Genomic DNA, 26,874 nt, shown 5'->3' with positions numbered 1-26,874 from the left:
TCGCAGCATGTGTTGAACTCATTAATCTGGGACCATGGAGGGGGCGGCACGGTGGCACAGTGGTTAGCACTGCTGCCTCACAGCGCCTGTAGACCCGGGTTCAATTCCCGACTCAGGCGACTGACTGTGTGGAGTTTGCACGTTCTCCCCGTGTCTGCGTGGGTTTCCTCCGGGTGCTCCGGTTTCCTCCCACAGTCCAAAGATGTGCGGGTCAGGTGAATTGGCCAAGCTAAAATTGCCCGTAGTGTTAGGTAAGGGGTAAATGTAGGGGTATGGGTGGGTTGCGCTTCGGCGGGTCGGTGTGGACTTGTTGGGCCGAAGGGCCTGTTTCCACACTGTAAGTCTAATCTAATCTAATCTAAAGGTGGCACCTTTACTGAGGACTAAACATTTGTCCTCAGTGAGGGGGAGGTCTGAGAGAGGAATGGTGAAGACATGGCAGGGATGTGAGCTGGGGCCTGGCGTGGGGCTGGAGTTTGAGGTGGGATGGGGGCTAGGACCTGGTTGGGGCTGGAGTTTGAGGTGGGATGGGGGCTAGGACCTGGGGTGGGGCTGGAGTTCGAGGTGGGATGTAAGCTCGGACCTGGGGTGGGGCCGGAATTTGAGGTGGGGGTGGAGATAGTGGCTTGAGTGTATGTGGTTATGGGGTCAGTAGTGACATCCCTAAACGAGGTGATGCTTACAAAGGGAGCGGAAGTGGTGCTGATGGTAGAGTTAACGGGGGCAGAAGTGACATCACAGGTGGGAAGGCAACGTTACTGTAGGGTATTCGGCTGCTGACGTCAGTGGAGGCAGAAGCAACTGTTGCGGCGGCAACTACGGGGGCGGAAATGACGTTCAAGGTAGGTAACATGTCTGATAACGAATCCACCAGTGCCGGTGTATCCTGCGGTGATGAAGGGCTCTGGCCTGAAACATCCATTCTCCTGCTCCTCAGATGCTGCCTGACCTGCTGTCCTATTCCAGCAACACACTTGAATCACTAGGGCTGCCCCAGCCTTTCAGTCCAACAATTCTATCTCAGATTTTGGCATGCCCCACCACCCTAGCAGTGCATGTCCCTTCAGTCAGTTCAGGTCGATGCACTGGAATTCCATATAAACATACACAGATGTATGAATTAGAAGTGTGAGTAGGCTATTCAGCCCCTCTAGCCTGCTTTACCATTCAGTAAGAGTATGCCTGATCTGATTGATTCATTTTCCTGAGGATCCCCAATGCCCTTTGACTTCTTTGTTAGTCAAGTTGTTCAGAAGGAATGAAGATGATGAAGCAGTCACCAAAATTTAAGCAAAAGAACAAAGAAAAGTAACAGATTCAGGAAAACATTTTTAGGAAATGATAGGATCTTCCTATTATACACATCTTTATAGGGTCCCACCTCTCCAGGATTGGCCAGGCATCTCCATAAATCAATCTCCAGGATACTGTGTGTGTGCAATTCTGGAGAAGAAATCACATGGACATTAGAAACAAAGCAAAAAGAAGAGGTTGTGTTGGATCAGTAAAAAATGCAAGTTTGGCCTCAACTAAAGTATTGTGCTTAGTTATGGGCTAAGGAACTTTAGGAACGATGTGAAAGTATGGAAAAAACGAAAACAAGAATGTTTCCTGATGTTATGGACCAGGACAGACCCCCTCAAAACATTTCAAGAAAGTAGCTCAGATCTGATCTTCACTAGTTGTTTTATTCCAGGAGGGATGCAGTTAGTCAAACCACTTAGTTTTAAACAAAACAGAATTTGTTTACAAGATTACCCAATGAAACACAAACAAAAGAGAACAGAATACTGAATAACTTAACCTATTCAAAAACCCAACAGATCATCCCAATTTAATGATGGTGTTCCAAATACTTGCAACAATTCCACCCCTTGGCACAAAAGGTAAAGTCAAATGCAGGGTCTTATAGGAGAGATATCAGAGAGAGAGGTGGATCAGACTCTTTGAGTCCAGCAACTTTAAAACTGCCTGACTGCTTTCAGTGAATAACCAAACTGCCAAAAACCAAATCAAACCAGAAAAAGCCTGCACTGGGAAAACTGGCCACTCCCCTCTCATTGTACAAGTATGTTTTTTAAAAAAAAGACTTGAAAGCCTTTTTCCTGAGGCAGTGTCTGTTAGCTATAGTCAAATTGGCCCTAATACCCATCCAAGCCGAGACTTTTCAAAACTTGTGTTTTAATAACTTCCTGAAAAAACCCCAAGGACAACATAACCTTGATAAAGGGGCAGTATCATTGTACCTCCCCCCCCCAAAAAAAAAACAACAAACCATCATATCTAAAGATGGCTTCATTTTAAAACCCCTTAGTCCTAAACTGTTTGTGCCCTATAGCATACACACACATATATTACATCGATTATAAATGTGCAAACATGCATAACTACATTCTCTTTCAAACTGAGTTACTCCTTCCACTGAATGCATCCTTTCTCATCTAAGTCTCTACAATGCGTCAGCAATCACGTTTCCTTGTCCTGTCACATGCACAATTTTCTAATTGAACGACTGTAACAACAGGCTCCATCTAAACAATCTGGCATTTTGTCCATAAATTTCTCCACAAACTTCAATGGGTTATGATCAGTATATATGATTGTCTCAGATACATTACCAGTAACATAATATTGAAATGTTGTAATGCCAACACCAAACTCAAAGTCTCTTTCTCAACTGTCAAATATTTTTGCTGATGAATGCTCAATTTCTTGGAGAAATACCCAATAGGTCTTTCTATCTTCTCATTATCTTCCTGCAAGAACACAGCACTGGCACCCATATCACTTACATTGATAGCCACCTTGAATGGCTTTGCGTAATTAGGTGCGGCTAATACTGGAGCAGTGGTTAACACAGCTTTCAGGCTGTAAAGTCTTCTGACAGTCAGCTGTCCACTGAAACGTTTTGCCTTTCTTTAGCAATGCAGTGAGTGGAGCAGCCACACTGCTAAAATTTGGATGAAGTTTGATAAAATCCACTCAATGGTATTGCTCTTTTTGTTGATGATATGGGAAACTCCCTAATTACCTTTGGTTTTGCATCCCATGGGGCTGTTTGTCCATGTCTAATAATATGTTCCAGGAAGGTGACTTGGGCCTTGGCAAATTCACTTTTAGCCAGGTTTATCACCAAGCCTGCCTTCCAAAGTCAATCGAACAAGTACGATAAATGCTGCAAATGTTCCTTCCATGTGTGACTAAAAATCACCAGGTCATCGCCACAATATACGACACAATTGGGTAATCTGGCAATGACTTTATTACTTAGTCTTTGAAATGTAGCTGGCACATTTTTCATACCAAACACTATGACTTTAAACTGATACAGTCCATCAGGCATTATGAAAGCCAAAATTGCCTTCGCTCTTTCTGACAAAGGTACCTGCCAGTATTCTCTGAGCAAGTCCAACTTAGAAATATGTTGCTGGGCTCACCTTCTCAATACAGTCTTCCAAATGCAGAATTGGATATGCATCAATGTTCATAACTGCATTGACTTTGCGATAGTCCACACGTAACTGTTGAACACCATCTGGTTTTGGAACCATTATTGTGGGTGAGCTCCAGCCACTGTAACTAAATTGGATTATGTTGTCTTTGAGCATGCGTTCAACCTCTTTTTGAACCTGTACCAACTTCAGAGGGTTATGCCTATAAGGATGTTACTTAATCGGAACAACATCTCCTATGTCTATGTCAGGCATTAGGTTAGTACTTTCCAGCTTATTTCCACACACCTGTCCATGTAATAGTAATAACTCTCTCAGGTCATTTTGATTTTTCTCTGGAAGGTAACTCAATAATTTATCCTAATTTTCGACAACTTCCTCATTGTCCAATTTAACATGAGGAATGTCCAATTCGGAATCCTCTAAAATTGGTTCTTCCCTCTGTGTTGTATCCAAAAATACAGTCTCCTTTGGCTTTCCTTCCCAGATCCTAACCTAATGCTGGTTGTTTTGAGCAGGAGTAACCTGCTTGCTCCTGATCCATATTCTTCGAAACCTTTCTTAATCATGTACTTATCCAAATGTCTTTTAAATGTTGGCACTGTACCCGCAACCCACAACTCCTCTGCAAGTTCATTTCACAAATTAACCACTCTCTGGGTAAAAACTTTGCCTCTCACATTCTTTAAAAATTTTTCTCCTCTCACCTTAAACATGTGCCAGTTAGTCTTGAAATAGCCCACTATTGGAAAAGTACACCTACCATTCACCTTATCTATGCCCCTCATGATTTTATAATGGATGGCACGGTGGCTCAGTGGTTAGCACTGCAGCCTCTCAATACCAGGGTCCCAGGTTCAATTCCAGCCTCAGGTATTTGTCTGTGTGCAGTTTGCACATTCTCTCTGTGTCTGCATGGGTTTCCTCCGGGTGCTCCGGTTTCCTCCCACAGTCCAAAAATGTGCAGGTCAGGTGAATTGACCATGCTAAATTGCCCGTAGAGAGAAATGGGTCTGGGTGAGTTACTCTTCAGAGGGGTGATGTGGACTGGTTGGGCCAAAGGTAAAAATAATGACTGCAGATGCTGGATACCAGATTCTGGATCAGTGGTGCTGGAAGAGCACAGCAGTTCAGGCAGCATCCAACGAGCAGCAAAATCGACATTTCGGGCAAAAGCCCTTCATCAGGAATAAAGGCAGTGAGCCTGAAGTGTGGAGAGATAAGCTAGGGGAGGGTGGGAGTGGGGAGAGAGTAGCATAGAGTACAATGGGTGAGTGGGGATGGGGATGAAGGTAATAGGTCAGGGAGGAGAGGGTGGAGTGGATAGGTGGAAAAGGAGCTAGGCAGGTCGGACAAGTCCGGACAAGTCATGGGGACGGTTGGGCCGAAGGGTCTGTTTCCACACTGTAGGGAATCTAATCTAATCTCCCCCTATAACTCAAACTCTCTATTACCAACAACATTCTAGTAAATCTTTTCTGAACCCTCTTCAGCTGAAAACATCCTTCCTATAACAGTATTCCAGAAGAGGCCTCACCAATATTCTGTGTGATCTCAACATGACATTCCAACTCCTGTGTCTGAGCGATGAAGGCCTCCTTCTGCACTGTAACAATGCTGTGATTTAAAAGGAAAATTATGTGAATGATTTTCTGTCAGATACTTAAAAAAAACTGAAAATGGGTGGGGTTGGATGGGAATAAAGCTTGTTTGGTTGACAGGTGAGCAAATTGAGGAATGAGTCTTTGCTTTCATAGAGTCAGAATCATAAAGACCTTTTGGCCCATTGAGTCTGTGCTGTCAACAAAAGAAAAACACCTAACTTATTTTCCAGCATTTGGTCCATAGCTGCATCTGCTTTGGCATCGCTAGTGCACATGTTCATAATCAAGTATTGAGGGTTTCAGCCTCTGCCACACTCACAGGCAGTGAGTTTCAGATTCCCACCACCTTCTGGGTGACCAATGATTTCCAATTTTTCCCGGTTAGTGTAGGAATATGGCACTAATGGATGGATGTATCGGCCAAGTGATGGCTCAAATTTGGGAAAGTGATGGAACCTCCAGGAATACTTTTAATCACAGATGGTTACCCTTCTCAGAAGCCATTATGTCCCTTCCCTGGGACACTATTCTTGTCTCTTGCACCCAAATGTCTTGCTCTTGCACTCAATTGCCAACTCCTTTCTGAAGTATAGAGCAATTTCCTGCTTTGTCTTCCAAAGCCGAATACATATTTTTAAGATAATAAATGCATGTACTCATAGAATTGAATATTCAATATGAACTGAATGAAATTGGGGGAATAAAATTCTCAGAATGACACAGTATAGAAGAGGCCCTTCAGCCCATCATCTCTGTACTGCCAAAAAATACACTAAATCCTAACTAGTTCCATTTTCCAACACTTGCTTTGTAGCTTTGAATGTTATAATACTTAAGGTGTCCATCCAAGTACATTTTAAAGGTTGTGAGTTTATCTGCTTGAACTACCCTCCAAAGTATAGCATTTGAGATTGTCACCACTCTCTGAGTGAAAAAATATTTTAAGTCCCCTCTCCTGCCTTTCACCTTAAAACTGTTACCTTGTTATTGACCCTTTCCCTAAGGGGAACAGCTGCTTCCTATCCATCTTGTCCATGTCCCTTGTAATCCTATATACCTCAAATCAGGTCCCTCTTCAACCTTCTCTGTTCCAAAGAAAACAACCGAGTTTATCCAGCCTCCATTCAAACAACATCCTGGTGAATCTACTTTGCACTCACTCCAGTGATCACATCCTTCCTACAGAGTCGTCACCAGAACTGCACACAGTACTCCAGCTGTGGCCTAACCAAAGTTCTATACAGCTCCAACATAACCTCCCTGCTCTTATAGTCCAGGCTAGGAATGATAAAGGCCTGTCCATATGCCTTCTTATCTACCCTATTAACCCAGTGTTGCTGGAAAAGCACAGCAGGTCAGGCAGCATCCGAGGTGCAGGAGAATTGACGTTCGGGCATAAGCCCTTCATCGCGAAGCCCTTTAGCCATTCAACTAAATGTGGGAATGTGATGGAACTTCCATAACAATCATAATAACTACCTTCACATCATTCAAAAACTTACTATGCCCCCAATATTCTTAGTGGATGCTGAAGATCCAGAAATTGATGGAGAAACTCAGCAGGTCTGGCAGCATCAGTGGAAAGAGAAATAGAGTTAACACCTGGTGAAGGATCACTGGATTCAAAATGTTCACTGAAGGCAATGAAGTCAAGTCATTGTGTGTATTTAAGACAGGGATAAGTAGGTTCTTGATTGGTAAGACAATCAAAGGTTACAGGGAGAAGGCAGGAGAGTGGGATTGAGAAACATAACAACCATGACTGAATGGTGTCTGGACTCAGTGGTCTGAATTGCCTAATTTTGCTGATATATCTTATGTGCTTTTTCTCTCTCTCCATGCAGCCAGACCTGCTGAGTTTCTCCAGCAACTTCTGTTTTAGTTGAATAAGGCACCCAGCACTGATCCCTGTGGTACACCACTGGACACGGGATCCAGCCATACAAATAGTGCTCTACCACCCTCTTCTATCTCCTATCCCAAAATCAAGCCAATCACATTGGAATAACCCTATGAATGGCCAGTATTCTGTCACCAACTCACCCTTTATTTACATATACATAGTAAATTACACTGACCCAGCTCCCTCAGAGCCAGCTCTCAGAATGAGCAGAACCCATGACACTCCTGTTTATATCTGTCAGTCAGGGCTCCCTGATTGAACCAGATTAACAACCACAACAGGGAGCACATATTCAATGAGATCCACCTGGCTGACCTCGTTCCAGTCACTACTTTCCTCCCGTTCTATCAGACATAGGTCCATTCCTTTTCCTGTAGATCCTCCTGGGGCATTTTCACACCAGGTCCATTTCCTCTGATTCTGCCTTGGATATTGGGCCATAGCCCAACTCTTGTGCACAGAGCATCTCAGCAAGAACTTCTGCTGTGTCCGTTATATACTCAGAGGTTTCATCAATGCTTGGCAGAGGAAGAGAACTGACAGGTTCTTCAGTCTTACCGGCTGTACTGAGGGGCTGGGTATGTTTTTCTCCTGCCCACTTTGTGACATTGCAGCTTTCATGTGGTTGTTGTGCTTGTTCAGATCTGCTTCTCTGACCTGAACTTTGTACATCACAGGACTTGACCTTGCATTGACCATGCCTCTTACTCATGCAGGGCCAGTCTCATGGTTTTAACACCAAATTTCATCCCCTGAGGTAAACTGACTCTCTTGCTCAGAGCGGTCTTGTGTCTAGCATTGACATTCCTAAAGCTGCTTCAGTCTCACCCCTAGGTCCCAGAAGATCCGATTTAATGGGTTTTCTCCCCATTAGCAACATTGCTGGACCTGTCCTAGTTGCGTGAGAGGTGATCCTATATTCAAACATGAATCGGGACAGTTTGGTATCTAGTGAAGCTGTTTCCTTAAGCCTACCTTCAAAGTTTGGACTGCTCTTTCTGCCAGACTAATGGACAATGGATGTCATTCGACTTTAGGAAATACTCAAAGTCGCTGCTGGTAAACAATACCCTGTGGCCTGTGGCCAATCCCTCTGGGAATATTGCACAGATGCTCACAACTTTTCAATCACCATTCCTGTGTTGGACGAATGAACTGTATGCATGTCCAACCACTTTAAGAGTGGGCATCCACGACTAAAAACATAGAGACCGTGAAAGGACTCGCATAGTTAACATGTGACCGGGTTCAGAATTTGCCCGGCCACTCCCACAAATGTGGGAGAGCTGCTGGCAGCAATGTTTATTCTTGTTGGCACTCTGGGCACTGCCCCACCATCACGGCTATGTCAGCATCTAATCCTGGCTATCAGACAACTTCTTGCCAACATCTTCATTTTGGAAACCGCTGGATGACCTTGGTGAAGGTCAGCCAGTATCTGGCGGCGACCTTTGCTCAGGACAATCCCTCTTGCTCCCCATAATAATATGCTGTCCTCTTTGGTGACCTGGTCTCACCGAATCCAGAAAGTTTTTAATTCTGGTCATGATAGACCTTTTGATTTCCCCATCACCACCAGAATTTCCCCAGTTGTTTTAGTTTTGCCAGGACAGGATTGTTGTATCCACAGTCTGATATTGTCAGCGGTGACCGCAAGAGTGTCCAGAAAATTTAAAACCAGAACAGAGTCTTCCAGTGGGGGCACCACAGATGACATATTTGCGAGTGGGAGGCAGCTCACAGCATCCGCATTTTGCCACTTGGTCGCCTAGACGGTGCTCCAACTTGTATGTGCTCAGAATTGGAGCCCATCACTGAAGCTATGGGCAACAAGGCCCTGTCCTCTTTAAGTGGATCTAGCAAGGGTTTGTGATCCATTACTGTTACAAATGTACATTTGCAATTTGCTATTGGGCGTTCCTCTCTGCTGAGCCATCAGTGAACCAACTCTATCCCAATACCATACGGAGAGGTGTCACATGTCAGGCCCACATCTCACTTGGGATTATAGTGGCCAAACACCTTCCACAACAATCGCTGCTTCTTTGCTTCCCTTAAGGCTACATCTTGGCAATGAAACTATTTCCAAGACTGACCCTTTTTCAATAGTAGATATAAAAGGTACCAAAGATGGAAGCCAGGTTATATATGAATTTTCCATAATAACTCACCAACCCAAGGAAAGACCTAAGCTCTGGTACAGACGTGGGAGCTGGGGCACCTTTGATCGCCCTTACTTTATCTTCCAATGGGTGTAACCTGCTCTTGGGAACTCTGGAGCCCAGGTAGGTCACTTGGAGTGCCTGAAACACACATTTCTCCCCCTTACAATGTATCCCCGCTTTGAAGAAATGCCTAAAAATACTAAGTTCTCTCAATAGCATGTCATCCAGATATTTAGCAGTCTGGGGTAAACCTTGTAAAATGTTCTTCAGCATCCACTGGCACAGGATGAAGGAAGGGCAGTCTCATATCGGTACAAATCCCTATGGGTAATAATTGTAGCATACTCTGGGAATCCTAATTTAATCACAATTGCAGGAACACATGGCTCATCCTTTGTGAAGGATCGCCCCTCTCACTAGTTTCACGTAAAAGTCCTCTATGTGAGGTCCCTCTGTTCAGGGTATGTCCTGAATGAGGCTGCATAAATGAAGGTTGTGTAATTGCCTTCACTCAAGTGGTGTTCCTCAAGCTCAGTTAGCCTGGCAAGGGTATCCACTTCCATCAGCATATACTGCAACTCATAAGCTCCATTTTCTGATGACAAAGCCAGCTGTGGTGCCTGTTTGTAGTCCAGCTCAGCTTCAGCTATTAGGTGCTTTTGGAACGGTCACACCATTAATCCCACACAGCGGTCTCTCAGCATCTTATTTAGGGTTAAACCAAAATCACATGCTTTTGCGAATCATCTTGACCTTATCAAAAATCCCGATACAGATTCTGCTGGTTATGATTAGATTCTCGAATTGCCGAGTAAAACCAATAGCATTTCAGAATTAGAGGAGGCTTGGGTCACAATGTTCCTTAGCTAAATCTCTCAACTAGAGTCAGAGACATGTGCAGCATGGAAACAGACCCTTCAGTCCAACCTGTCCATGCCGACCAGATATCCCAACCTAATCTAGTCCCATCTGCCAGCACCCAGCCCATATCCCTCCAAACCTTTCCTATTCACATACCCATCCAAATGCCTCTTAAATGTTGCATTTGTACCAGCCTTCACCACTTCCTCTGGCATCTGATTCCATACATGTACCACCCTCTGCCTGAAAAAGTTGCCCATTAGGTCTCTTTTATATCTTTCCCTTCTCACCCTAAACCTATGCCCTCTAGTTCTGGACTCCCCCACCCAGGGAAAAGACTTTGTTTATTTATCCTATCCATGCCACTCATAATTTTGTAAACCTCTATAAGGTGACCCCTCAGCATCCAACACTCCAGGGAAAACAGCCCCAGCCTGTTCAGCCTCTACCTGTACCTCAAATCCTCCAACCCTGGCAACATCCTTGTAAATCTTTTCTGAACCCTTTCAAGTTTCACAACATCTTTCCGATAGGAAGGAGACCAGAATTGCATGCAATATTCCAACAGTGGCCTAACCAATGTCCTGTACAGCCGTAAAATGATCTCCCAACTCCTGTACTCAATACTCCGACCAATAAAGGAAAGCATACCAAACACCTTCTTCACTATCCTATCTGCCTGCGTCTAGAAAGGTTTTTAGTATCTGGTGCCTTCAGGAATGTTAGGCTACCAAAAACCGAAAAAGCTACCTACGCTGTCAGGAGAATCGTTGTTGCTTTTTGTCTTCCCCAATATCGTTTGCCCAGAAAAAAATAACACATTATTTCCAAATACTGGCCCCACTCTTTGATGGCAGAATTGAACAAGTCAAGCTTCCCAAAATAGGTTAGAAATGCTTAGCCCATGGTGGCTCAGTAGTCAGCACTGCTGCCTAACAGCACAAGGGACCCAGATTCAATTCTGCCTTTGATCAGATGTCTGTCTTGAGTTTGCATGTTCCCCTGTTGTCTGAATGGATTTCCTCCGGGTACACCGGTTTCCTCACATAGTCTAAAAATGTGCAGGCTGGGTGGATTGGCCATGCTAAGTTACCTTTAGTGTCCGGAGATGTGTAGATTAGGTGCATTTGCCGTGGTAAATGCACAGTTAGGGTACTGGGGGACTGGGTGGGCCTGGTTCCACACTATAGAAATTCTGTGCTTCTACTCCAACTCATGGACAACTGAGAGGCCAGTATCCGGTCACCAAGACATCCCGCTTGTACCTGTCAGCCAGGGCTCCCTGATCAATCAGGTTAACAGCCAATCAGAGGCCTCAGATTCTTGGGGCTCCACCCACCTGCTGACTCCCACCTACAGCTGGGTACCCAGGATACATTGACATTGCAACACCTGACAGCACGTGACCTGCGAGCACGTGACGGGGCGGGGCGTGGCCACTCCGTGAGCGTGGTCAGTGACGTGTTCGGGTTCCCGCCCCCCCGTCCCTTCCCGGAGTATCGTGACCGCCGATTGGACGGGCCGGCCGAACCAATGGGAGGCGGCGTTCTTGGGTTACTAGGCTAAAGATGGCGGCGGTGATGGAGCTTCACGGCCACGGGCACGGACCCGGGCCGCAAGGAGAGGGGCACCGGCTGCCGGGGGACGACGAGGACGAGCCGGTAAGGAAGGCAGGGCGGCTGATGGCCTCCCCTGCCCACGCCCCGGCCTGTGGTCAGCTCCGTGTGGAGCGGCCGTGGGCCGGGGGATCCTCCTCACTGACACTGACACGAATTCAGAGCAAAGCTGCGGCGCCCGCCCGCCGCCCGCCGCCCGCCACCCGCCACCCGCCTGTGGTTAGAGTGTTGTCACCCGCCGTGATGCCCCCGGTACCTACCCCTTGTTGTGGTGCCACCTTTCCTCCTGATCCTCTCGGGGGGGGCAGCCTGTGGTGGAGGACTGACCACGGACAAACCTCAGCTGCAGAGCCACTCCTGATGAATCAGAGGTTTACAGTTACATCTCAATAACCCACATAAAAGCTGCCATACTCTCGCCAGGCCACAGGGCTACCCCCTCATCAGAGGGAGAGATGGATGACTGGTGGTGGTTTGGCCTGAGGGTCACCAGACCTCAAGCAGGGGAGAGGTTGAGAAGGAGAGTCCTTCAGTGGTCGCCTGACCTGATGCGGGAATTGAACCCGGACTGTAGGCATCACTCTGCACTTCAAACCAGCCTGTAGGCATATTACTGATCAACAAAACATAGACATAGAGAAAATACATGTATCATTAGACCACAAGCCCAACTAACTGTGTCAGTGTTTCACTCAATACTGCCCTCTTCTTCTTGCAACTCAGCCAATTATTGGTGAGTGCTGGAAGAGCACAGCAGTTCAGGCAGCATCCAAACTGCAGCGAAATAAAGGCAGAGAGCCTGAAGCATGGAGAGATAAGCTAGAGGGGGTGGGGGTGGGGAGAAAGTAGCATAGAGTACAATGGGTGAGTGGGGGAGGGGATGAAGGTGATAGGTCAGAGGGGAGAGGGTGGAGTGGATAGGTGGAAAAGAAGATAGGCAGGTAGGGCAAGTCCGGACAAGTCATGGGGACAGTGCTGAGCTGGAAGTTAGGAACTAGGGTGAGGTGGGGGAAGGGGAAATGAGGAAACTGTTGAAGTCCACATTGATGCCCTGGGGTTGAAGTGTTCTAAGGCGGAAGATGTGGCGTTCTTCCTCCAGGCGTCTGGTGGTGAGGGAGTGGCAGTGAAGGAGGCCCAGGAGTGGGAGGGGGAGTTGAAATGTTGGGCCACAGGGCGGTGTGGTTGATTGGTGCGGGTGTCCCGGAGATGTTCCCTAAAGCGCTCTGCTAGGAGGTGCCCAGTCTCCCCAATGTAGAGGAGACCGCATCGGGAGCAACGGATACAATAAATGATATTAGTGGATGTGCAGTTAAAACTTTGGATGTGGAAGGCTCCTTTCAGGCCTTGGATGGAGGTGAGGGAGGAGATGTGGATGCAGGTTTTACAGTTCCTGCGGTGGCAGGGGAAGGTGCCAGGATGGGAGGGTGGGTTGTAGGGGGGTATGGACCTGACCAGATAGTCACAGAGGGAATGGTCTGTGCGGAAGGCGGAAAGGGGTGGGGATGGAAATATATCCCTGGTGGTGGGGTCTTTTTGGAGGTGGCGGAAATGTTGGCAGATGATTTGGTTTATGCGAAGGTTTGTAGGGTGGAAGGTGATCACCGGGGTGATCTGTCCTTGTTACAGTTGGAGGGGTGGCTTTGAGGGCGGAGGCGCGGGATGTGGACGAGATGCGTTGGAGGGCATCTTTAACCATGTGGGAAGGGAAATTGCGGTCTCTAAAGGAGGAGGCCATCTGCTGTGTTCTGTGGTGGAACTGGTCCTCCCGGGAGCAGATACAGTGGAGGTGGAGGAATTGGGAATACGGGATGGCATTTTTGCAAGAGGTAGGGTGGGAAGAGGTGTAATCCAGGTAGCTGTGGGAGTCGGTGGGTTTGTAAAAAAAAAAATGTCAGTGTCAAGTCGGTCGTCATTAATGGAGATGGAGAGGTCCAGGAAGGGGAAGGAGGTGTCAGAGATGGTCCAGGTAAATTTAAGGTCAGGGTGGAATGTGTTGGTGAAGTTGATGAATTGCTCAACCTCCTCGCGGGAGCACGAGGTGGCGCCAATGCAGTCATCAGTGTAGCAGAGGAAGAAATGGGAGTGGTGCCGGTGTAATTATGGAAGATCAACTGTTCTACGTAGCCAACAAAGAGACAGGCATAGCTGGGGCCCATACGTGTGCCCATGGCTACCCCTTTGGTCTGGAGGAAGTGGGAGGATTCGAAGGAGAAATTGTTAAGGGTGAGGACCAGTTCGGCAAAACGAATGAGAGTGTCGGAAAGGTACTGTTGGGGACGTCTGGAGAGGAAAAACACGGAGGGCTCGGAGGCCCTGGTCATGGCGGATGGAGGTGTAGAGGGATTGGATATCCATGGTGAAGATGAGGCATTGGGGGCCGGGGAAACGGAAGTCTTGGAGGAGGTGGAGGGCGTGGGTGGTGTCTTGAACATATGTGGGGAGTTCGTGGACTAGGGGGAATAGGACAGTGTTGAGGTAGGTAGAGATGAGTTCAGTGGGGCAGGAGCATGCTGAGACAATGGGTCGGCCAGGGTGGTCAGGCTTGTGGATCTTGGGAAGGAGGTAGTCCGGGAACCCCACACTGCCCGGTTCTGAGGTTGAAAGCTGTGGGTGGGAGATCTCCTGAGGTGATGAGATTCTGTATGGTCTGGGAGATGATGGTTTGGTGATGGGGGGTGGGGTCATGGTCGAGGGGGCAATAGAAAGAGGTGTCTTCGAGTTGGCGTTTAGCTTCAGCGGTGTAGAAGTCAGTGTGCCAGACTACCACTGCGCCCCCTTTATCTGCTGGCTTGATGGTGAGGTTGGGATTGGAGCAATAGTTTACCAAACTTGCTTAGATCACATAGCTTTTACCTTTGTTATCAGTCTCATGTGTAGGGCCTTATCAAACACTTTGCCGAAGTCCAAGTAGGCTACATCAAAAGCACTGCTGTCACACCTGGTCTTCGTCATGTGTGACTGACATAATTCTGTCATGTATGACTGACATAACTGCCACTGAACAACACCATGCTGACTGGTCTTAATTAGACCCAGACACTCCAAACGTGGTGTAATTCTGTCCCTCAGAATTGCTTCCAATTGTTTCTGCTCTGCTGAGCACAGACCAATTGTTCTGTATTTTTCTGGTTTATTCCTTGCTGTTTTCCAGAATAATAATGGCACCAAACTGGCTCTCCTCCACTTCTCTAGCACCTCTCCATTGCCATAGAGGAATTGAAATTCTTTGCAAGCGTCTCTGCTATTTCTTCCCTTTCTTCATTGAACAGCCTGGAGTACATTTTATCTGGCTCTGGAGATTTATCTACTTTTCAGTCTGCCAGACCACTCAAATCATCCTCTGCCTGTGCAGATGCAGAATTTAATATCTCAATATGTAACCCTCCTTTTTGGTCTTTAATGGGCCACACTTCTTTTTATTCACTTTTTATAAGCCTACAGAAGATTCCCTTTAAGTTAGCTGCCAGTCTCTTTTCACATGCACTCTGCTTTTATTTGTTTTTCACCACTTCTCCAAATCTTTTCCATTCAGTCTGAAACTCAGATTTTCTATGATGTTTGTCATAAGCACACTGTTTCTTCTTCATAATTTCTAAATGTTTTTCAGCCAGGGAGCTCAGGATTTGTTTGTCCTCCCTTCCTTTACAAGGGAAAGCACCTCAACTGTGTCCAAACCATTTCTTTTTTGAAAGTACCACATTGTTCAGCTGCTCACTTTTCCTGTCAACCTTGTCTGAGTTGCTGGAATGATGGTGCAGGAGGAAGGACTGTAATTTCTTGGGACAGAGGACCTGTAGGGGCTAGACGATCTGGTCTTGAACAGATTTGGGGCCAACTTGCATACAAACTTATGAATTAGAAGCAGAAGTAGGTTATTTGCCTTTTAAGCTTTCTCTGCTAATCCGTAACATTATGGTTATCTATTATGTTCTGAATTCCACAGCTCATCTACCCCGATTCACCTTTTATTTCCTTTAACTTAATTGTATTCTTATCATTTGTTGGCGCTACCTTAAGACCACAAGAGCAAAAGGTGGTCACTTGGCCCATTGATCCATTTATTCAATGAGATCATGGCTGATCTGATAATCCTCAACTCCACTTTCCTACCTTTTCCCCATAATTATTGATTCCCTTGCTGATTAATAATCTGTCTATCTTGGCCTTGAATATACTTCCTGACCCAGCCTTGACAAACCTCTGTGGTAAAGAATTCAACAAATTCATCACTTTGAGGTTATGCCCTCTGATCTTAGACTCTACTACAAGGAGGAACAACCTCTGTGCAGCTATCCTTGTCAAGCTCCTAAAGCTTTGTATATTTCAATTAGGCCACCTCCCATTCTTCTAAACTCCAAAGAGTGTAGGCTCAATCTACTCAACTTCTCATCAGACAGTCCCTCCATATCAAGGATCGACCTAATGAACCTTCTCTGGACTGTCTCCAACACCAGGATAATTTTGCTTGGATAAAGGGCTCAGTGCTGTTCAAAGTATTCCAACCGTGGGCTGACTCGCACCTGTATAGCTTTAGCAAGATCTTTATTGGTCAGTGTCTGGAGTATAGGAGTTGGCTCTACAGGGCACTGATTAGGCCACTTATGGAATACTGCATTCAATTCTGTGTCCCTGTTTTGGGAAAGATATTGTGAAACTTAAAAGGGTTCAGAAAAGATTTTCAAGGATTTTGCTAGGGTTGGAGGGTTTGAGCTATGGGGGAGGCTGAATAGGCTGAGACTATTTTCTTTGGAGTGTCGGAGGCTGAGGGGTAAGCTTATAGAGGTTTATAAAATCAAGAGGGGATATGGATGGGGTGACCAGCCGAGGTCCTTTTCCCCAGGGTTGAGGAGTTCAAAACCAGAGGGCATAGGTTTAAGGTGAGCGGGGAAGGAGTTTAAAAAGAATCTAAGGAACAACATTTTTGTGCAGAGGGTAGTACATGTTTGGAAAGAGCTACTATAGGAAGTGGTGGAGGCTGATACAATGGTATTTAAAAGTCATCTAGATAGGAAGGGTTTAGAGGGATCTGGACCAAACGCTGGCAAATGGGACTAGATTAGTTTAGGATATGAGATTGGCACGGACAAGTTGGACCAAAGGGTCTGTTTCCGTGCTGTATGTCTCTATAACTTTAACATATGAGAATGGGTCGAGTGACGGGTCACCCCATAAATTAGCCTTTTGTTTCTATTACTTTGTATAATGTCTCTGACCCTCCTCTACCTCCCTCACAGGTATAGATTGAAGATGCTGGGACTGGTGCTGAACCTAGATTACTGAAATTCTCTTGCATACTCTTTGGGAGCAGGAATAGGTCATATGATTCTTCAGGGAGAAAGTGAGGACCACAGATTCTGGAGATCAAACTCAAGGGTGTGGTGCTGGAAAAGCACGGCAGGTCAGGCAGCATCTGTGGAGCAGCAGAATCGGCTTTTCAGGCAAGAGCCCTGCATCAGGAATGAATGATGCAGGGCTGATGAAGGCCTTTTGCCCAAAACATCGGTTCTCCTGCTCCTCAGATGCTGCTTGACCTGCTGTGCTCTTCCAACACCACGCTTTCAACCCCATATGGATCTTCAAGCTTGTTTTGCCATTTGATAGCATCATGGTTAATTTGATCACTCCACATTCCTGCCAACCCCGATAGCCTTTCACCCCCTTGGGTGTCAACAATCTGTCTGCCTTTGACCTGAAGATATTCAATGATTCAGTTGTAAAAAATGGGGTTTCAAAGACTTGGAACCCTCTGTTTTACCTGAAGGGCAGTGGAGACTGTTATTGACTGGCTTGCTAGGCTATTGGAGGGGACATTTATTGATCTCAAAATTGCTGGAAACATCTGAATGAGTATATAATTAGGAAGGGTTTAGAGTGATATGGGCCAAGTGCTGGCAAATAGGATTAGATTAGGTTGGGATATCTGATCGATATGGACAAGTTGGGCCGAAAAGGTCTGTTTCTGTGCTGTACGTCGCTATGACTCTGAATGTGAGATTAATACCGATGGATGTTTGATTATCGTTGTGGACTTGGTGAACGAAGAGATCTTTCCAAGCTGTAAAAATTGTGATTCTTCATCTGGAAACACATGTCTGTCCGTTAGGGCAAGGATGGCAAGTATCCTTACCCAAAGGTCATTAATAAACCACAAGAGTTTTTAGGACTATCAGTCATAGTTTCATGGCCAGAGTTACAAAGATTCTGTCTATAGAACATGGAACAACATAGAACAGTACAACACAGAAGAGGCCCTTCAGCCCACGATGTTGTGCCGATCACTGGTCCTCATGTATGCACCCTCAAATTTCTGTGACCATATGCATGTCCAGTAGTCTCTTAAATGTCCCCAATGACCTTGCTTCCACAACTGCTGCTGGCAACGCATTCCATGCTCTCACAACTCTGTGTAAAGCCTCTGACATCACCTCTATACTTTCCTCCAACCAGCTTAAAACTATGACCCCTCGTGTTAGTCATTTCTGCCCTGGGAAATAGTCTCTGGATATCGACTCTATCTATGCCTCTCATTATCTTGTAAACCTCAATTAGGTCCCCTCTCCTCCTCCTCTTCTCCAATGACAAAAGTCCGAGCTCAGTCAACCTCTCTTCATAAGATAAGCCCTCCATTCCAGGCAGCATCCTGGTAAACCTCCTCTGAACCCTCTCCAAAGCATCCACATCTTTCCTATAATAGAGCGACCAGAACTGGACGCAGTATTCCAAGTGCGGTCTAACCAAAGTTTTATAGAGCTGCAACAAGATCTCATGACTCTTAAACTCAATCCCCCTGTTAATGAAAGCCAAAACACCATATGCTTTCTTAACAACCCAGTCCACTTGGGTGGCCATTTTAAGGGATCTATGTACCTGCACACCAAGATCCCTCTGTTCCTCCACACTGCCAAGAATCCTATCCTTAATCCTGTACTCAGCTTTCAAATTTGATCTTCCAAAATGCATCACCTTGCATTTATCCAGGTTGAACTCCATCTGCCACCCCTCAGCCCATCTTTGCATCCTGTCACTACCCCGCTGCAGCCTACAACAGCCCTCTATACAGTCAACGACACCTCCAACCTTTGTGTCGTCTGCAAACTTGCTGACCCATCCTTCAATCCCTTCATCCAAGTCATTAATAAAAATGACAAACAGTAGAGGCCCAAGGACAGAGCCCTGTGGAACACCACTCATCACAGACTTCCAGGCAGAATATTTCCCTTCTACTACCACTCGCTGTCTTCTGTTGGCCAGCCAATTCTGTATCCAGACAGCTAAGTTCCCCTGTATCCCATTCCTCCTGACCTTCTGAATAAGCCTACCGTGGGAACCTTATCAAATGCCTTGCTGAAATCCATATACACCACATCCACAGCTCAACCCTCATCAACTTTTCTAGTCACATCCTCAAAGAATTCGATAAGGTTTGTGAGGCATGACCTGCCCCTCACAAAGCCGTGTTGACTGCATTTAATCAAGCCATGCTCTTCCAGATGGTCATAAATCCTATCCCTCAGAACCCTTTCTAATACCTTGCAGACAACAGACGTGAGACTTACTGGTCTGTAATTGCCAGGGATTTCCCTATTTCCTTTCTTGAAGAGAGGAATTACATTTGCCGCTCTCCAGTCCTCAGGTACAACTCCAGTGGAGAGCAAGGATGCAAAGATCTTCGTAAGTGGCAAAGCAATTGCATTTCCCGTTTCCCAAAGCAGCCGAGGACAAATCTGGTCCGGGCCTGGCGTCTTGTCAATTTTAATGTTTGACAAAATTTTCAGCACATCAGCTTCCTCTATCTCTATCCATTCTAGCATGCACACCTGCTCTTCAAAGGTTTCATTCACTATAAAGTTCGTTTCTTTCGTAAAGACAGAAGCAAAATCTCATTTAGGGCTTCCCCTGCCACCTCAGACTCCACACACAAATTCCCTATGCTATCCCTGATCAGCTCTACTCTTTCTTTGACCATTCTCTTATTCCTCACATAAGTGTAAAATGCCTTTGTGTTCTCCCTAATCCGTTCTGCCAAGCCTTTCTCGTGCCCCCTCCTGGCTCTCCTCAGACCATTTTTAAGCTCCTTCCTCACCTGCCTGTAATCCTCTAGAGCTGAGCTTGACCCTATCTTCCTCCACCTTATGTAAGTTACCTTTTTCCTTTTGACGAGAAGCTCCACCGCTCTCGTCATCCAAGGTTCCTTTATCTTACCACTTCTTGCCTGTCTCAGAGGGACATATTTATTCATCACTTGCAACAACTGTTCCTTAAACAGTCTCCACATGTCGATAGTGCCTTTACCATGGAACAATTGCTCCCAATCCATGCTTCCTAACTCCTGTCTAATCGCATCATAGTTTCCTCTTCCCCAATTAAATATCCTCCCATTTTGCCTAATCCCCTCCTTCTCCATAGCTATGTAGAATGTGATGCAGTTGTGGTCACTATCTCCAAAATTCTCTCCCACCACAAGATCTGATACCTGCCCCGGCTCGTTTCCGAGCACCAAGTCTAGAATGGCCTCTCCCCTCGTCGGCCTGTCAACATACTGAGTTAGGAAACCCTCCTGAATACATCTTACAAAAACAGCTCCATTCAAATCTTCTACTCGAGGGAGGTTCCAATCAATGTTGGGAAAGTTAAAGTCACTCATTGCAACAACCCTACTACATCCACACTTTTCCATCCGATCTATGCTTTCTTCCATCTCCCTGCTGCTACTGGGGGGCCTGTAGTAAACCCCTAACGAGGTGACTGCTCCCTTGCTGTTCCTAATTTCCACCCACACTGACTCGGTAGGCAGATCTTCCTCGACAGTGGAAACTTCTATAGCTGTGATACCCTCTCTGATTAGTAGTGCTCCACCCCCTCCTCTTTTTTGCCCCCCTCCCTATTCTTTTTAAATGCTGTAAACCCTGGAACATGCAGCAACCATTCCTGCCCCTGAGAAACCCATGTCTCTGTTATGGCCACAACATCATAGCACCAGGTACTGATCCATGCTCTAAGTTCATCACTTTTATTTCTGATACTCCTTGCATTAAAGCAAACACACTTTAACTGATCCCTTGGATCCTTCCCAGGAAAATCCTTCCCACTATCTGGTCGACCTCTTGCTATTGCCTCATCTGCATCAACTCTCACCTCCGGTATACAGCTCAGGTTCCCCCCCCCCCCCCCCCCCAAACCCCAGCCATACTAGTTTAAACCCTCTCGAACTACTCGAGCAAACCTTCCACCCAGGACATTGGTCCCCTTCCAGTTCAGATGCAACCCATTCTTCTTGTACAGGTCCCACCTTCCCCAGAAGGCATCCCAATTATCTACATACCTGAAGCCCTCCCTTCTACACCAGTTGCGCAGCCACATGTTAAGCTGCACCCACTCCCTGTTCCTCGCCTCGCTATCTCGTGGCACCGGTAATAAACTAGAGAACACTACTCTGTTCGTCCTGCTTTGCAGCTTCCATCCTAACTCCCTGAAATCACTTTTTATATCCTCAATCCTGTTCCTGACTATATCATTAGTGCCAATATGTAACACGATTTCTGGCTGTTTGCTCTCCCCTTTTAGAACCTTATTCTATATTCTAGGTTTATTAATTGAAATTAATTCTATCTACTGCCTTGAGCTATGTTTACATGCTGTTGTGGGGAGCCCACGTAGGCTCATGCAGATGTAATTGTTGAATGGTTTGCCAGTTTTTCAATCAGAATACAGCCAGTTGCCTAACTGAATCCCCTTTCCTCCCCAGTAACTTGTAAAAGGATTTTCAGAACATGGCATCTGCTATGATTTATGTCTGACCACTTTAGCTTTAGTTCTTGAAAATTTTCTTTTGCTTGTGCACTGCTACTTTCTATTGTTTTCTGGTTTCTATGTGCAGTTTTGAGTATAGCTGTATTGTGTTGGGGTTTTAAGGAGATTTCTTTGTTTTCACTATTTATAGCTGACTTAGTTAAGAAGAGCAAGGGAGGAGGCAGTGGTGTAATAATAAGTGTCTGGACTAGTAATCCAGAAACTCAGATTAATATTTTTTGAGACAGATTCAAGTCCTACCGTGCCAACTGGAAGAACTTACATACATTTATTACTGAATGTATTTTTTTTAAATTCTGGAGTTGGGTATTAGTCTGTGGAGCTGTGAAACGGTCATCAAAATCCAGCAGGAAATCTGAAATGAAAGCAGAAAGCGCTGGACAAACCTGGCAGGTCGGGCTGCAGTGAGTTGTGAGGAAGAGTCATATTTGATGCAAAGTTAATTATTGGTGCTAAGGTAGAGCATCAGCCATAATCTAATCGAATGATAGGACAGATTCAAGGGGCTGAATGGCTGACTTCTATTTTTTATGTCCCAATGTCTGTAATCTGCTTGGTACCATAACGTCAACAATTGAGGGGGATGAAACACTGGGCAGGGTAATCTGGAGCCCAGACTATTGTTCAGGGGCATGTGCCCAGGTCTCACCACAATGGCTTGTTGCATTTAATTTTATTTAATTAGATCTGTAATTAGCAACATTTACTGTGGTTATTTTTTGTAAAACCAATCTCTACTGTCCTCTCAGGAAGGAAACCTTTCTTCCTTAACCGGTCTGTCCCGCTTGTGACTTGAGACTTGGTTGACTGTTGACTGCCCTCAGTAATGGTCTAGTACCCCACTCAAAGTTCACAGACAATTAAGGATGCCAGCAACTCATGCATTCCATGAAAGAATAAAGAATAAATCCTCAAAGCTATCTGCTTTCTTGAAATTCTTGCATTTGCCCCCAGTATTGGTGACTATGCTCTCAATGCTGAGACCCTGAGTTCTGGACTTCACTTCCTAAAGCTGTCCATCTTCCAACCCCTCTCTGCTCCTTTTAGACTAGATATTTCGTTGCCTTTTCTCACATTGGCCTCATGCAGCTTGGTGGCCAATTTTGCTTTATGTAAGAGAGCTATATAAATACAACTCGTTTTGTAGAACTTATATGCATCTGCTGAGGGGGTCAGTTGGCTGGATGGCTGGTTTACAATGTAGTGCAGTGGGCTCAATTCCCATATCAGCTGAGGTTACCATGAAAGATTCTCCTTCTCGACCCCACCTGAGGTGCGGTGATCCTCTGGTTAAACCACCACCAGTCAGCTCTCTTACAAATGAGAAAGCCACCCTATGGTCCCATAGGACAAGGGCGACTTTACCTTGCATCTGTCAAGGTCATTTTGTGACTGGTCTTTGGCACTGATGTGAAATGCTGTTTGAGGTGATGATGTATGCAGTCAGTGTTGGAAGTTTTGTTCGGAACCATATAGATTCTTTTATTCTGGTCACGCTTGGCGGCAGCACTGACATCATGAGTTACTACCCTAGCCTCTGGCAGGTTAGCGATCTTTTGTGTTTAGTGAGTAGTTAATTGGAAGCTTGGAGTCTTCAATCTCACTGTTTTGAGTGAGGAAGTTGTGGGTTCCAACTGCTATACAGGATTTAATGCAGTGGAGCACTGAAATAGTGTTGCATTCAGAATTTTTTGAGAAGAACACTGAGTTCTCCCACTGCCCTGTGAAACGTAAAACTGATCATCCAATGCTATTGAAACTGACTAACTCATTCACCTCATTGCAGTTTATAGGATTTTATTGCGTCCATGAGCTGTCTCCGTAACGACCGTGAATACGCTCACAAAGTAATTCATTGACTGTCAAATCCTTTGGAATGTCTTTAGGATGTAATTGACAGTATGCAAATTCAATGTCTTGCAACCTATTTTAAGTGAGAGAGTGGACCTAACAAGGTTAGTAAATGTCATCTCCTAGAAGTAGCTCTTGACTCTCTTGATCTTCCAGCCTAAATGCTGGTCTGTTTCTGGAATAGCCATCCCATTTTGGTGGATGGGGCGTTGGGTATAGAAGTAGGGAAGTTACGGAGCACTTGTACAGCATGTTGGTGAGGCTGCACTTAGAGTATTGTATTCAGTTTTGGTCACTTTGCTGTAGGAATGATATTAAAGTAAAAAAAAGTGCAGAAAAAATTTACAAGGATGTTGCCAGAACTCAAGAATCTGAGTTTAAGTGAAAGGTTAGACAAGTTTGGACTTTTTTTTAGAAGCATAGGAGACTGAGGAGGGAATCTTATAGAAGTGTACACAATCATGAGAAGCATGGAAAGGGTGAATGCATTCAGTCTTTTTCCAAGAAGTGGGGAATCGAAGATTAGAGGGCATCAATTTAAGGTTAGAGGGGAAAGAATAAAAAGGAACCTAAGGGGCAATGTTTTTACACATGAGGTGGCACGCATGTGGAATGAGCTGCCAGCAGAAGTGGTTGAGGCGAGTACATTAACAACATTTAAAATGCATTTGGAGAAATACATGGATAAGAAAGGTTTGTGCGAAGATTTGTAGCTCGGGTGCTCGTTGTTGTGGTTCTGTTCGCCGAGCTGGAAGTTTTTGTTGCAAACGTTTCGTCCCCTGGCTAGGCGACATCATCAGTGCTCTGGAGCCTCCTGCAAAGCGCTTCTTTGATGTTTCTTCTGGTATTTATAGTGGTCTGTCCTTGTCGCTTCCAGGTGTCAGTTTCAGCTGTCCGCTGTAGTGGTTGGTATATTGGGTCCAGGTCGATGTGTTTGTTGATGGAGTTTGTGGATGAATGCCATGCCTCTAGGAATTCCCTGGCTGTTCTCTGTCTGGCTTGCCCTATGATAGTAGTGTTTTCCCAGTCGAATTAATGTTGCTTGTTGTCTGCGTGTGTGGCTACTAGGGATAGCTGGTCGTATCGTTTCGTGGCTAGTTGATGTTCATGTATGCGGATTGTTAGCTGTCTTCCTGTTTGTCCTATATAGTGTTTTGTGCAGTCCTTGCATGGTATTTTGTAAACTACATTAGTTTTGCTCATGTTGGGTATCGGGTCCTTTGTTCCAGTGAGTTGTTGTCTGAGCGTGGCTGTTGGTTTGTGTGCCGTTATGAGTCCTAAGGGTCGCAGTAGTCTGGCTGTCAGTTCTGAAACGCTCCTGATGTACGGTAGTGTGGCTAGTCCTTTTGGTTGTGTCATGTCCTCGTTCCGTGGTCTGTCTCTTAGGCATCTGTTGATGATAAAGTAGCGCGGGTATCCGTTTTTGGCGAATACCTTGTATAGGTGTTCCTCTTCCTCTTTTCGCAGTTCTGGTGTACTGCAGTGTGTTGTGGCTCTTTTGAATAGTGTCCTGATGCAGCTTCGTTTGTGTGTGTTGGGGTGGTTACTTTCATAGTTTAGGACTTGGTCTGTGTGTGTTGTTTTCCTGTGTACCCTTGTTGTGAATTCTCCGTTCGGTGTTCTCTGTACTATCACGTCTAGGAATGGGAGTTGGCTATCCTTTGCTTCTTCTCTCGTGAATCGGATTCCTGTGAGTGTGGCGTTGATGATCCGGTGTGTTTTTTCTATTTCCGTGTTTTTGATGATTACAAACGTGTCATCGACATATCTGACCCAGAGTTTGGGTTGAATTTGTGGTAGGGCTGTTTGTTCTAACCTTTGCATAACTGCCTCTGCTATGAGTCCCGAGATTGGTGATCCCATGGGTGTTCCGTTGATTTGTTCGTATATCTGATTGTTGAATGTAAAGTGTGTAGTGAGGCACAAGTCCAGTAGTTTAAGTATGCCGTCTTTGTTGATAGGTTCCGCCTCCTGTTTTCTGTTCTGTATGTCCAGTAGGTTGGCTTTTGTTTCTCTGGCTAGGGTTTTGTCGATCGAAGTGAACAGTGCCGTCACGTTGAATGAGATCATGGTTTCTTCTTTGTCTATGTGTGTATTCCTGATGACGTCCAAGAATTCCTGTGTTGATTGTATGGAGTGTTTGGATCCGCTGACCAGGTGTTTCAGTTTCTGTATAGGACAAACACTATATAGGACAAATACTATATAGGACAAACAGGAAGACAGCTAACAATCCGCATACATGAACATCAACTAGCCACGTAACGACACGACCAGCTATCCCTAGTAGCCCCACACGCAGACAACAAGCAACATGAATTCGACTGGGAAAACACTACTATCATAGGGCAAGCCAGACAGAGAACAGCCAGGGAATTCCTAGAGGCATGGCATTCATCCACAAACTCCATCAACAAACACATCGACCTGGACCCAATATACCAACCACTACAGCGGACAGCTGAAACTGACACCCGGAAGCGACAAGGACAGACCACTATAAATACCGGAAGAAACATCAAAGAAGCGCTTCGCAGGAGGCTCCAGAGCACTGATGATGTCGCCTAGCCAGGGGATGAAACGTTTGCAACAAAAACTTCCAGCTCGGCGAACAGAACCACAACAATGGTTAAGAAAGGTTTGGAAGGATATGGGCCAAGTGCAGGGAAATGGGGTTAGTGTGGGTGGGTGTTTTGGTCAGCATGGAGCATTTTGAGCCAAAGGGCCTGTCTCTTGCTGTAGGACTCTGACTTTGTGATAGAGAGTGAGATTTTCATTGTTTCTGGAGACTTGCAACATTGCCTTATAAATACTTATAAAGTGCAGTCACCGTTGCAATGTAGGCAACATAACAGGCAGTTTGCACAAAACAAGCCCCAAGCAGTCAGGTGATAATGATCATCTCTCTTTTTGTGATGCTGACTGAAGGATAAACTTCCCATTTTACATCCAGGTGAAGAAGCCCTTTACATTTTTTTAAAGTTAGTTTGGGCAATTTATTCACAAGCCTCCAGTCGATATCATGATTGATTAATAAAAACACTTGAAGGCCAGGGCTGTCCTTGGTTAATAGAGTCAGATGTCTAACAAGTGTGGGCAGAAACCTGAGCTTTATGGAATGTCACAGGCCAGCCCACTTAATCCAGTCGAAGAAATAAACCTGTGCTGGGACTATGGAGGCCTAACACAGACCCAAAGGGAAAAAGGTTGTGTTCTGTTCCATCTTTTGGTTACCTCAGGTCATTCCCTCCTTTTGAAGTCTAATCATTTTTATAGGAAGCACAGCAACCAACTTGTACTGAGGATGTGATAATAAACAGATCTGTTGTTAGTGGATGTTAGTTTATGAATCCATATTGTCATCCAAATAGTGCCATGGGACTTTCTGTATCCACTCGAGGGCAAATAGGGACTCTTGACTAAAAAACAGCAGTTCCAACTTTCTGAATTTTATTTGAATCTTCTTGAATTTTATTTTCTTCTTACTCTACAGTGAGAGAGCTAGCTGTGAGCCAGGGTGGGAACCTGCTGTTTTAACAATTTAATATTTTAATAATACCATGAGACGTAGCTGTGGAAGTAGACTATTCAAGTTGATTCCACCAGATACTT

The 26,874-nt window shown here is 45.5% G+C and overlaps 1 protein-coding gene across 1 annotated transcript in view; it reads left to right on the top strand.

The window, feature by feature from the left end:
• Positions 1–11,540: 11,540 nt before the first annotated feature.
• LOC132816580 (E3 ubiquitin ligase RNF121) overlaps positions 11,541–26,874 on the top strand; it is a 76,100-nt gene continuing 60,766 nt past the window's right edge. Inside the window, exon 1 of the mRNA XM_060826365.1 lies at positions 11,541–11,646. Within this exon, the coding sequence (XP_060682348.1) occupies positions 11,554–11,646 (93 nt within the window). The 5' untranslated portion in view covers positions 11,541–11,553. The remainder of the gene's footprint in view (positions 11,647–26,874) is intronic.

This window comes from Hemiscyllium ocellatum, chromosome 6 (genome assembly GCF_020745735.1).
Source record: "Hemiscyllium ocellatum isolate sHemOce1 chromosome 6, sHemOce1.pat.X.cur, whole genome shotgun sequence".
NCBI lineage: Eukaryota > Metazoa > Chordata > Chondrichthyes > Orectolobiformes > Hemiscylliidae > Hemiscyllium > Hemiscyllium ocellatum.
This window is presented reverse-complemented; position numbering and strand designations above follow the sequence as displayed.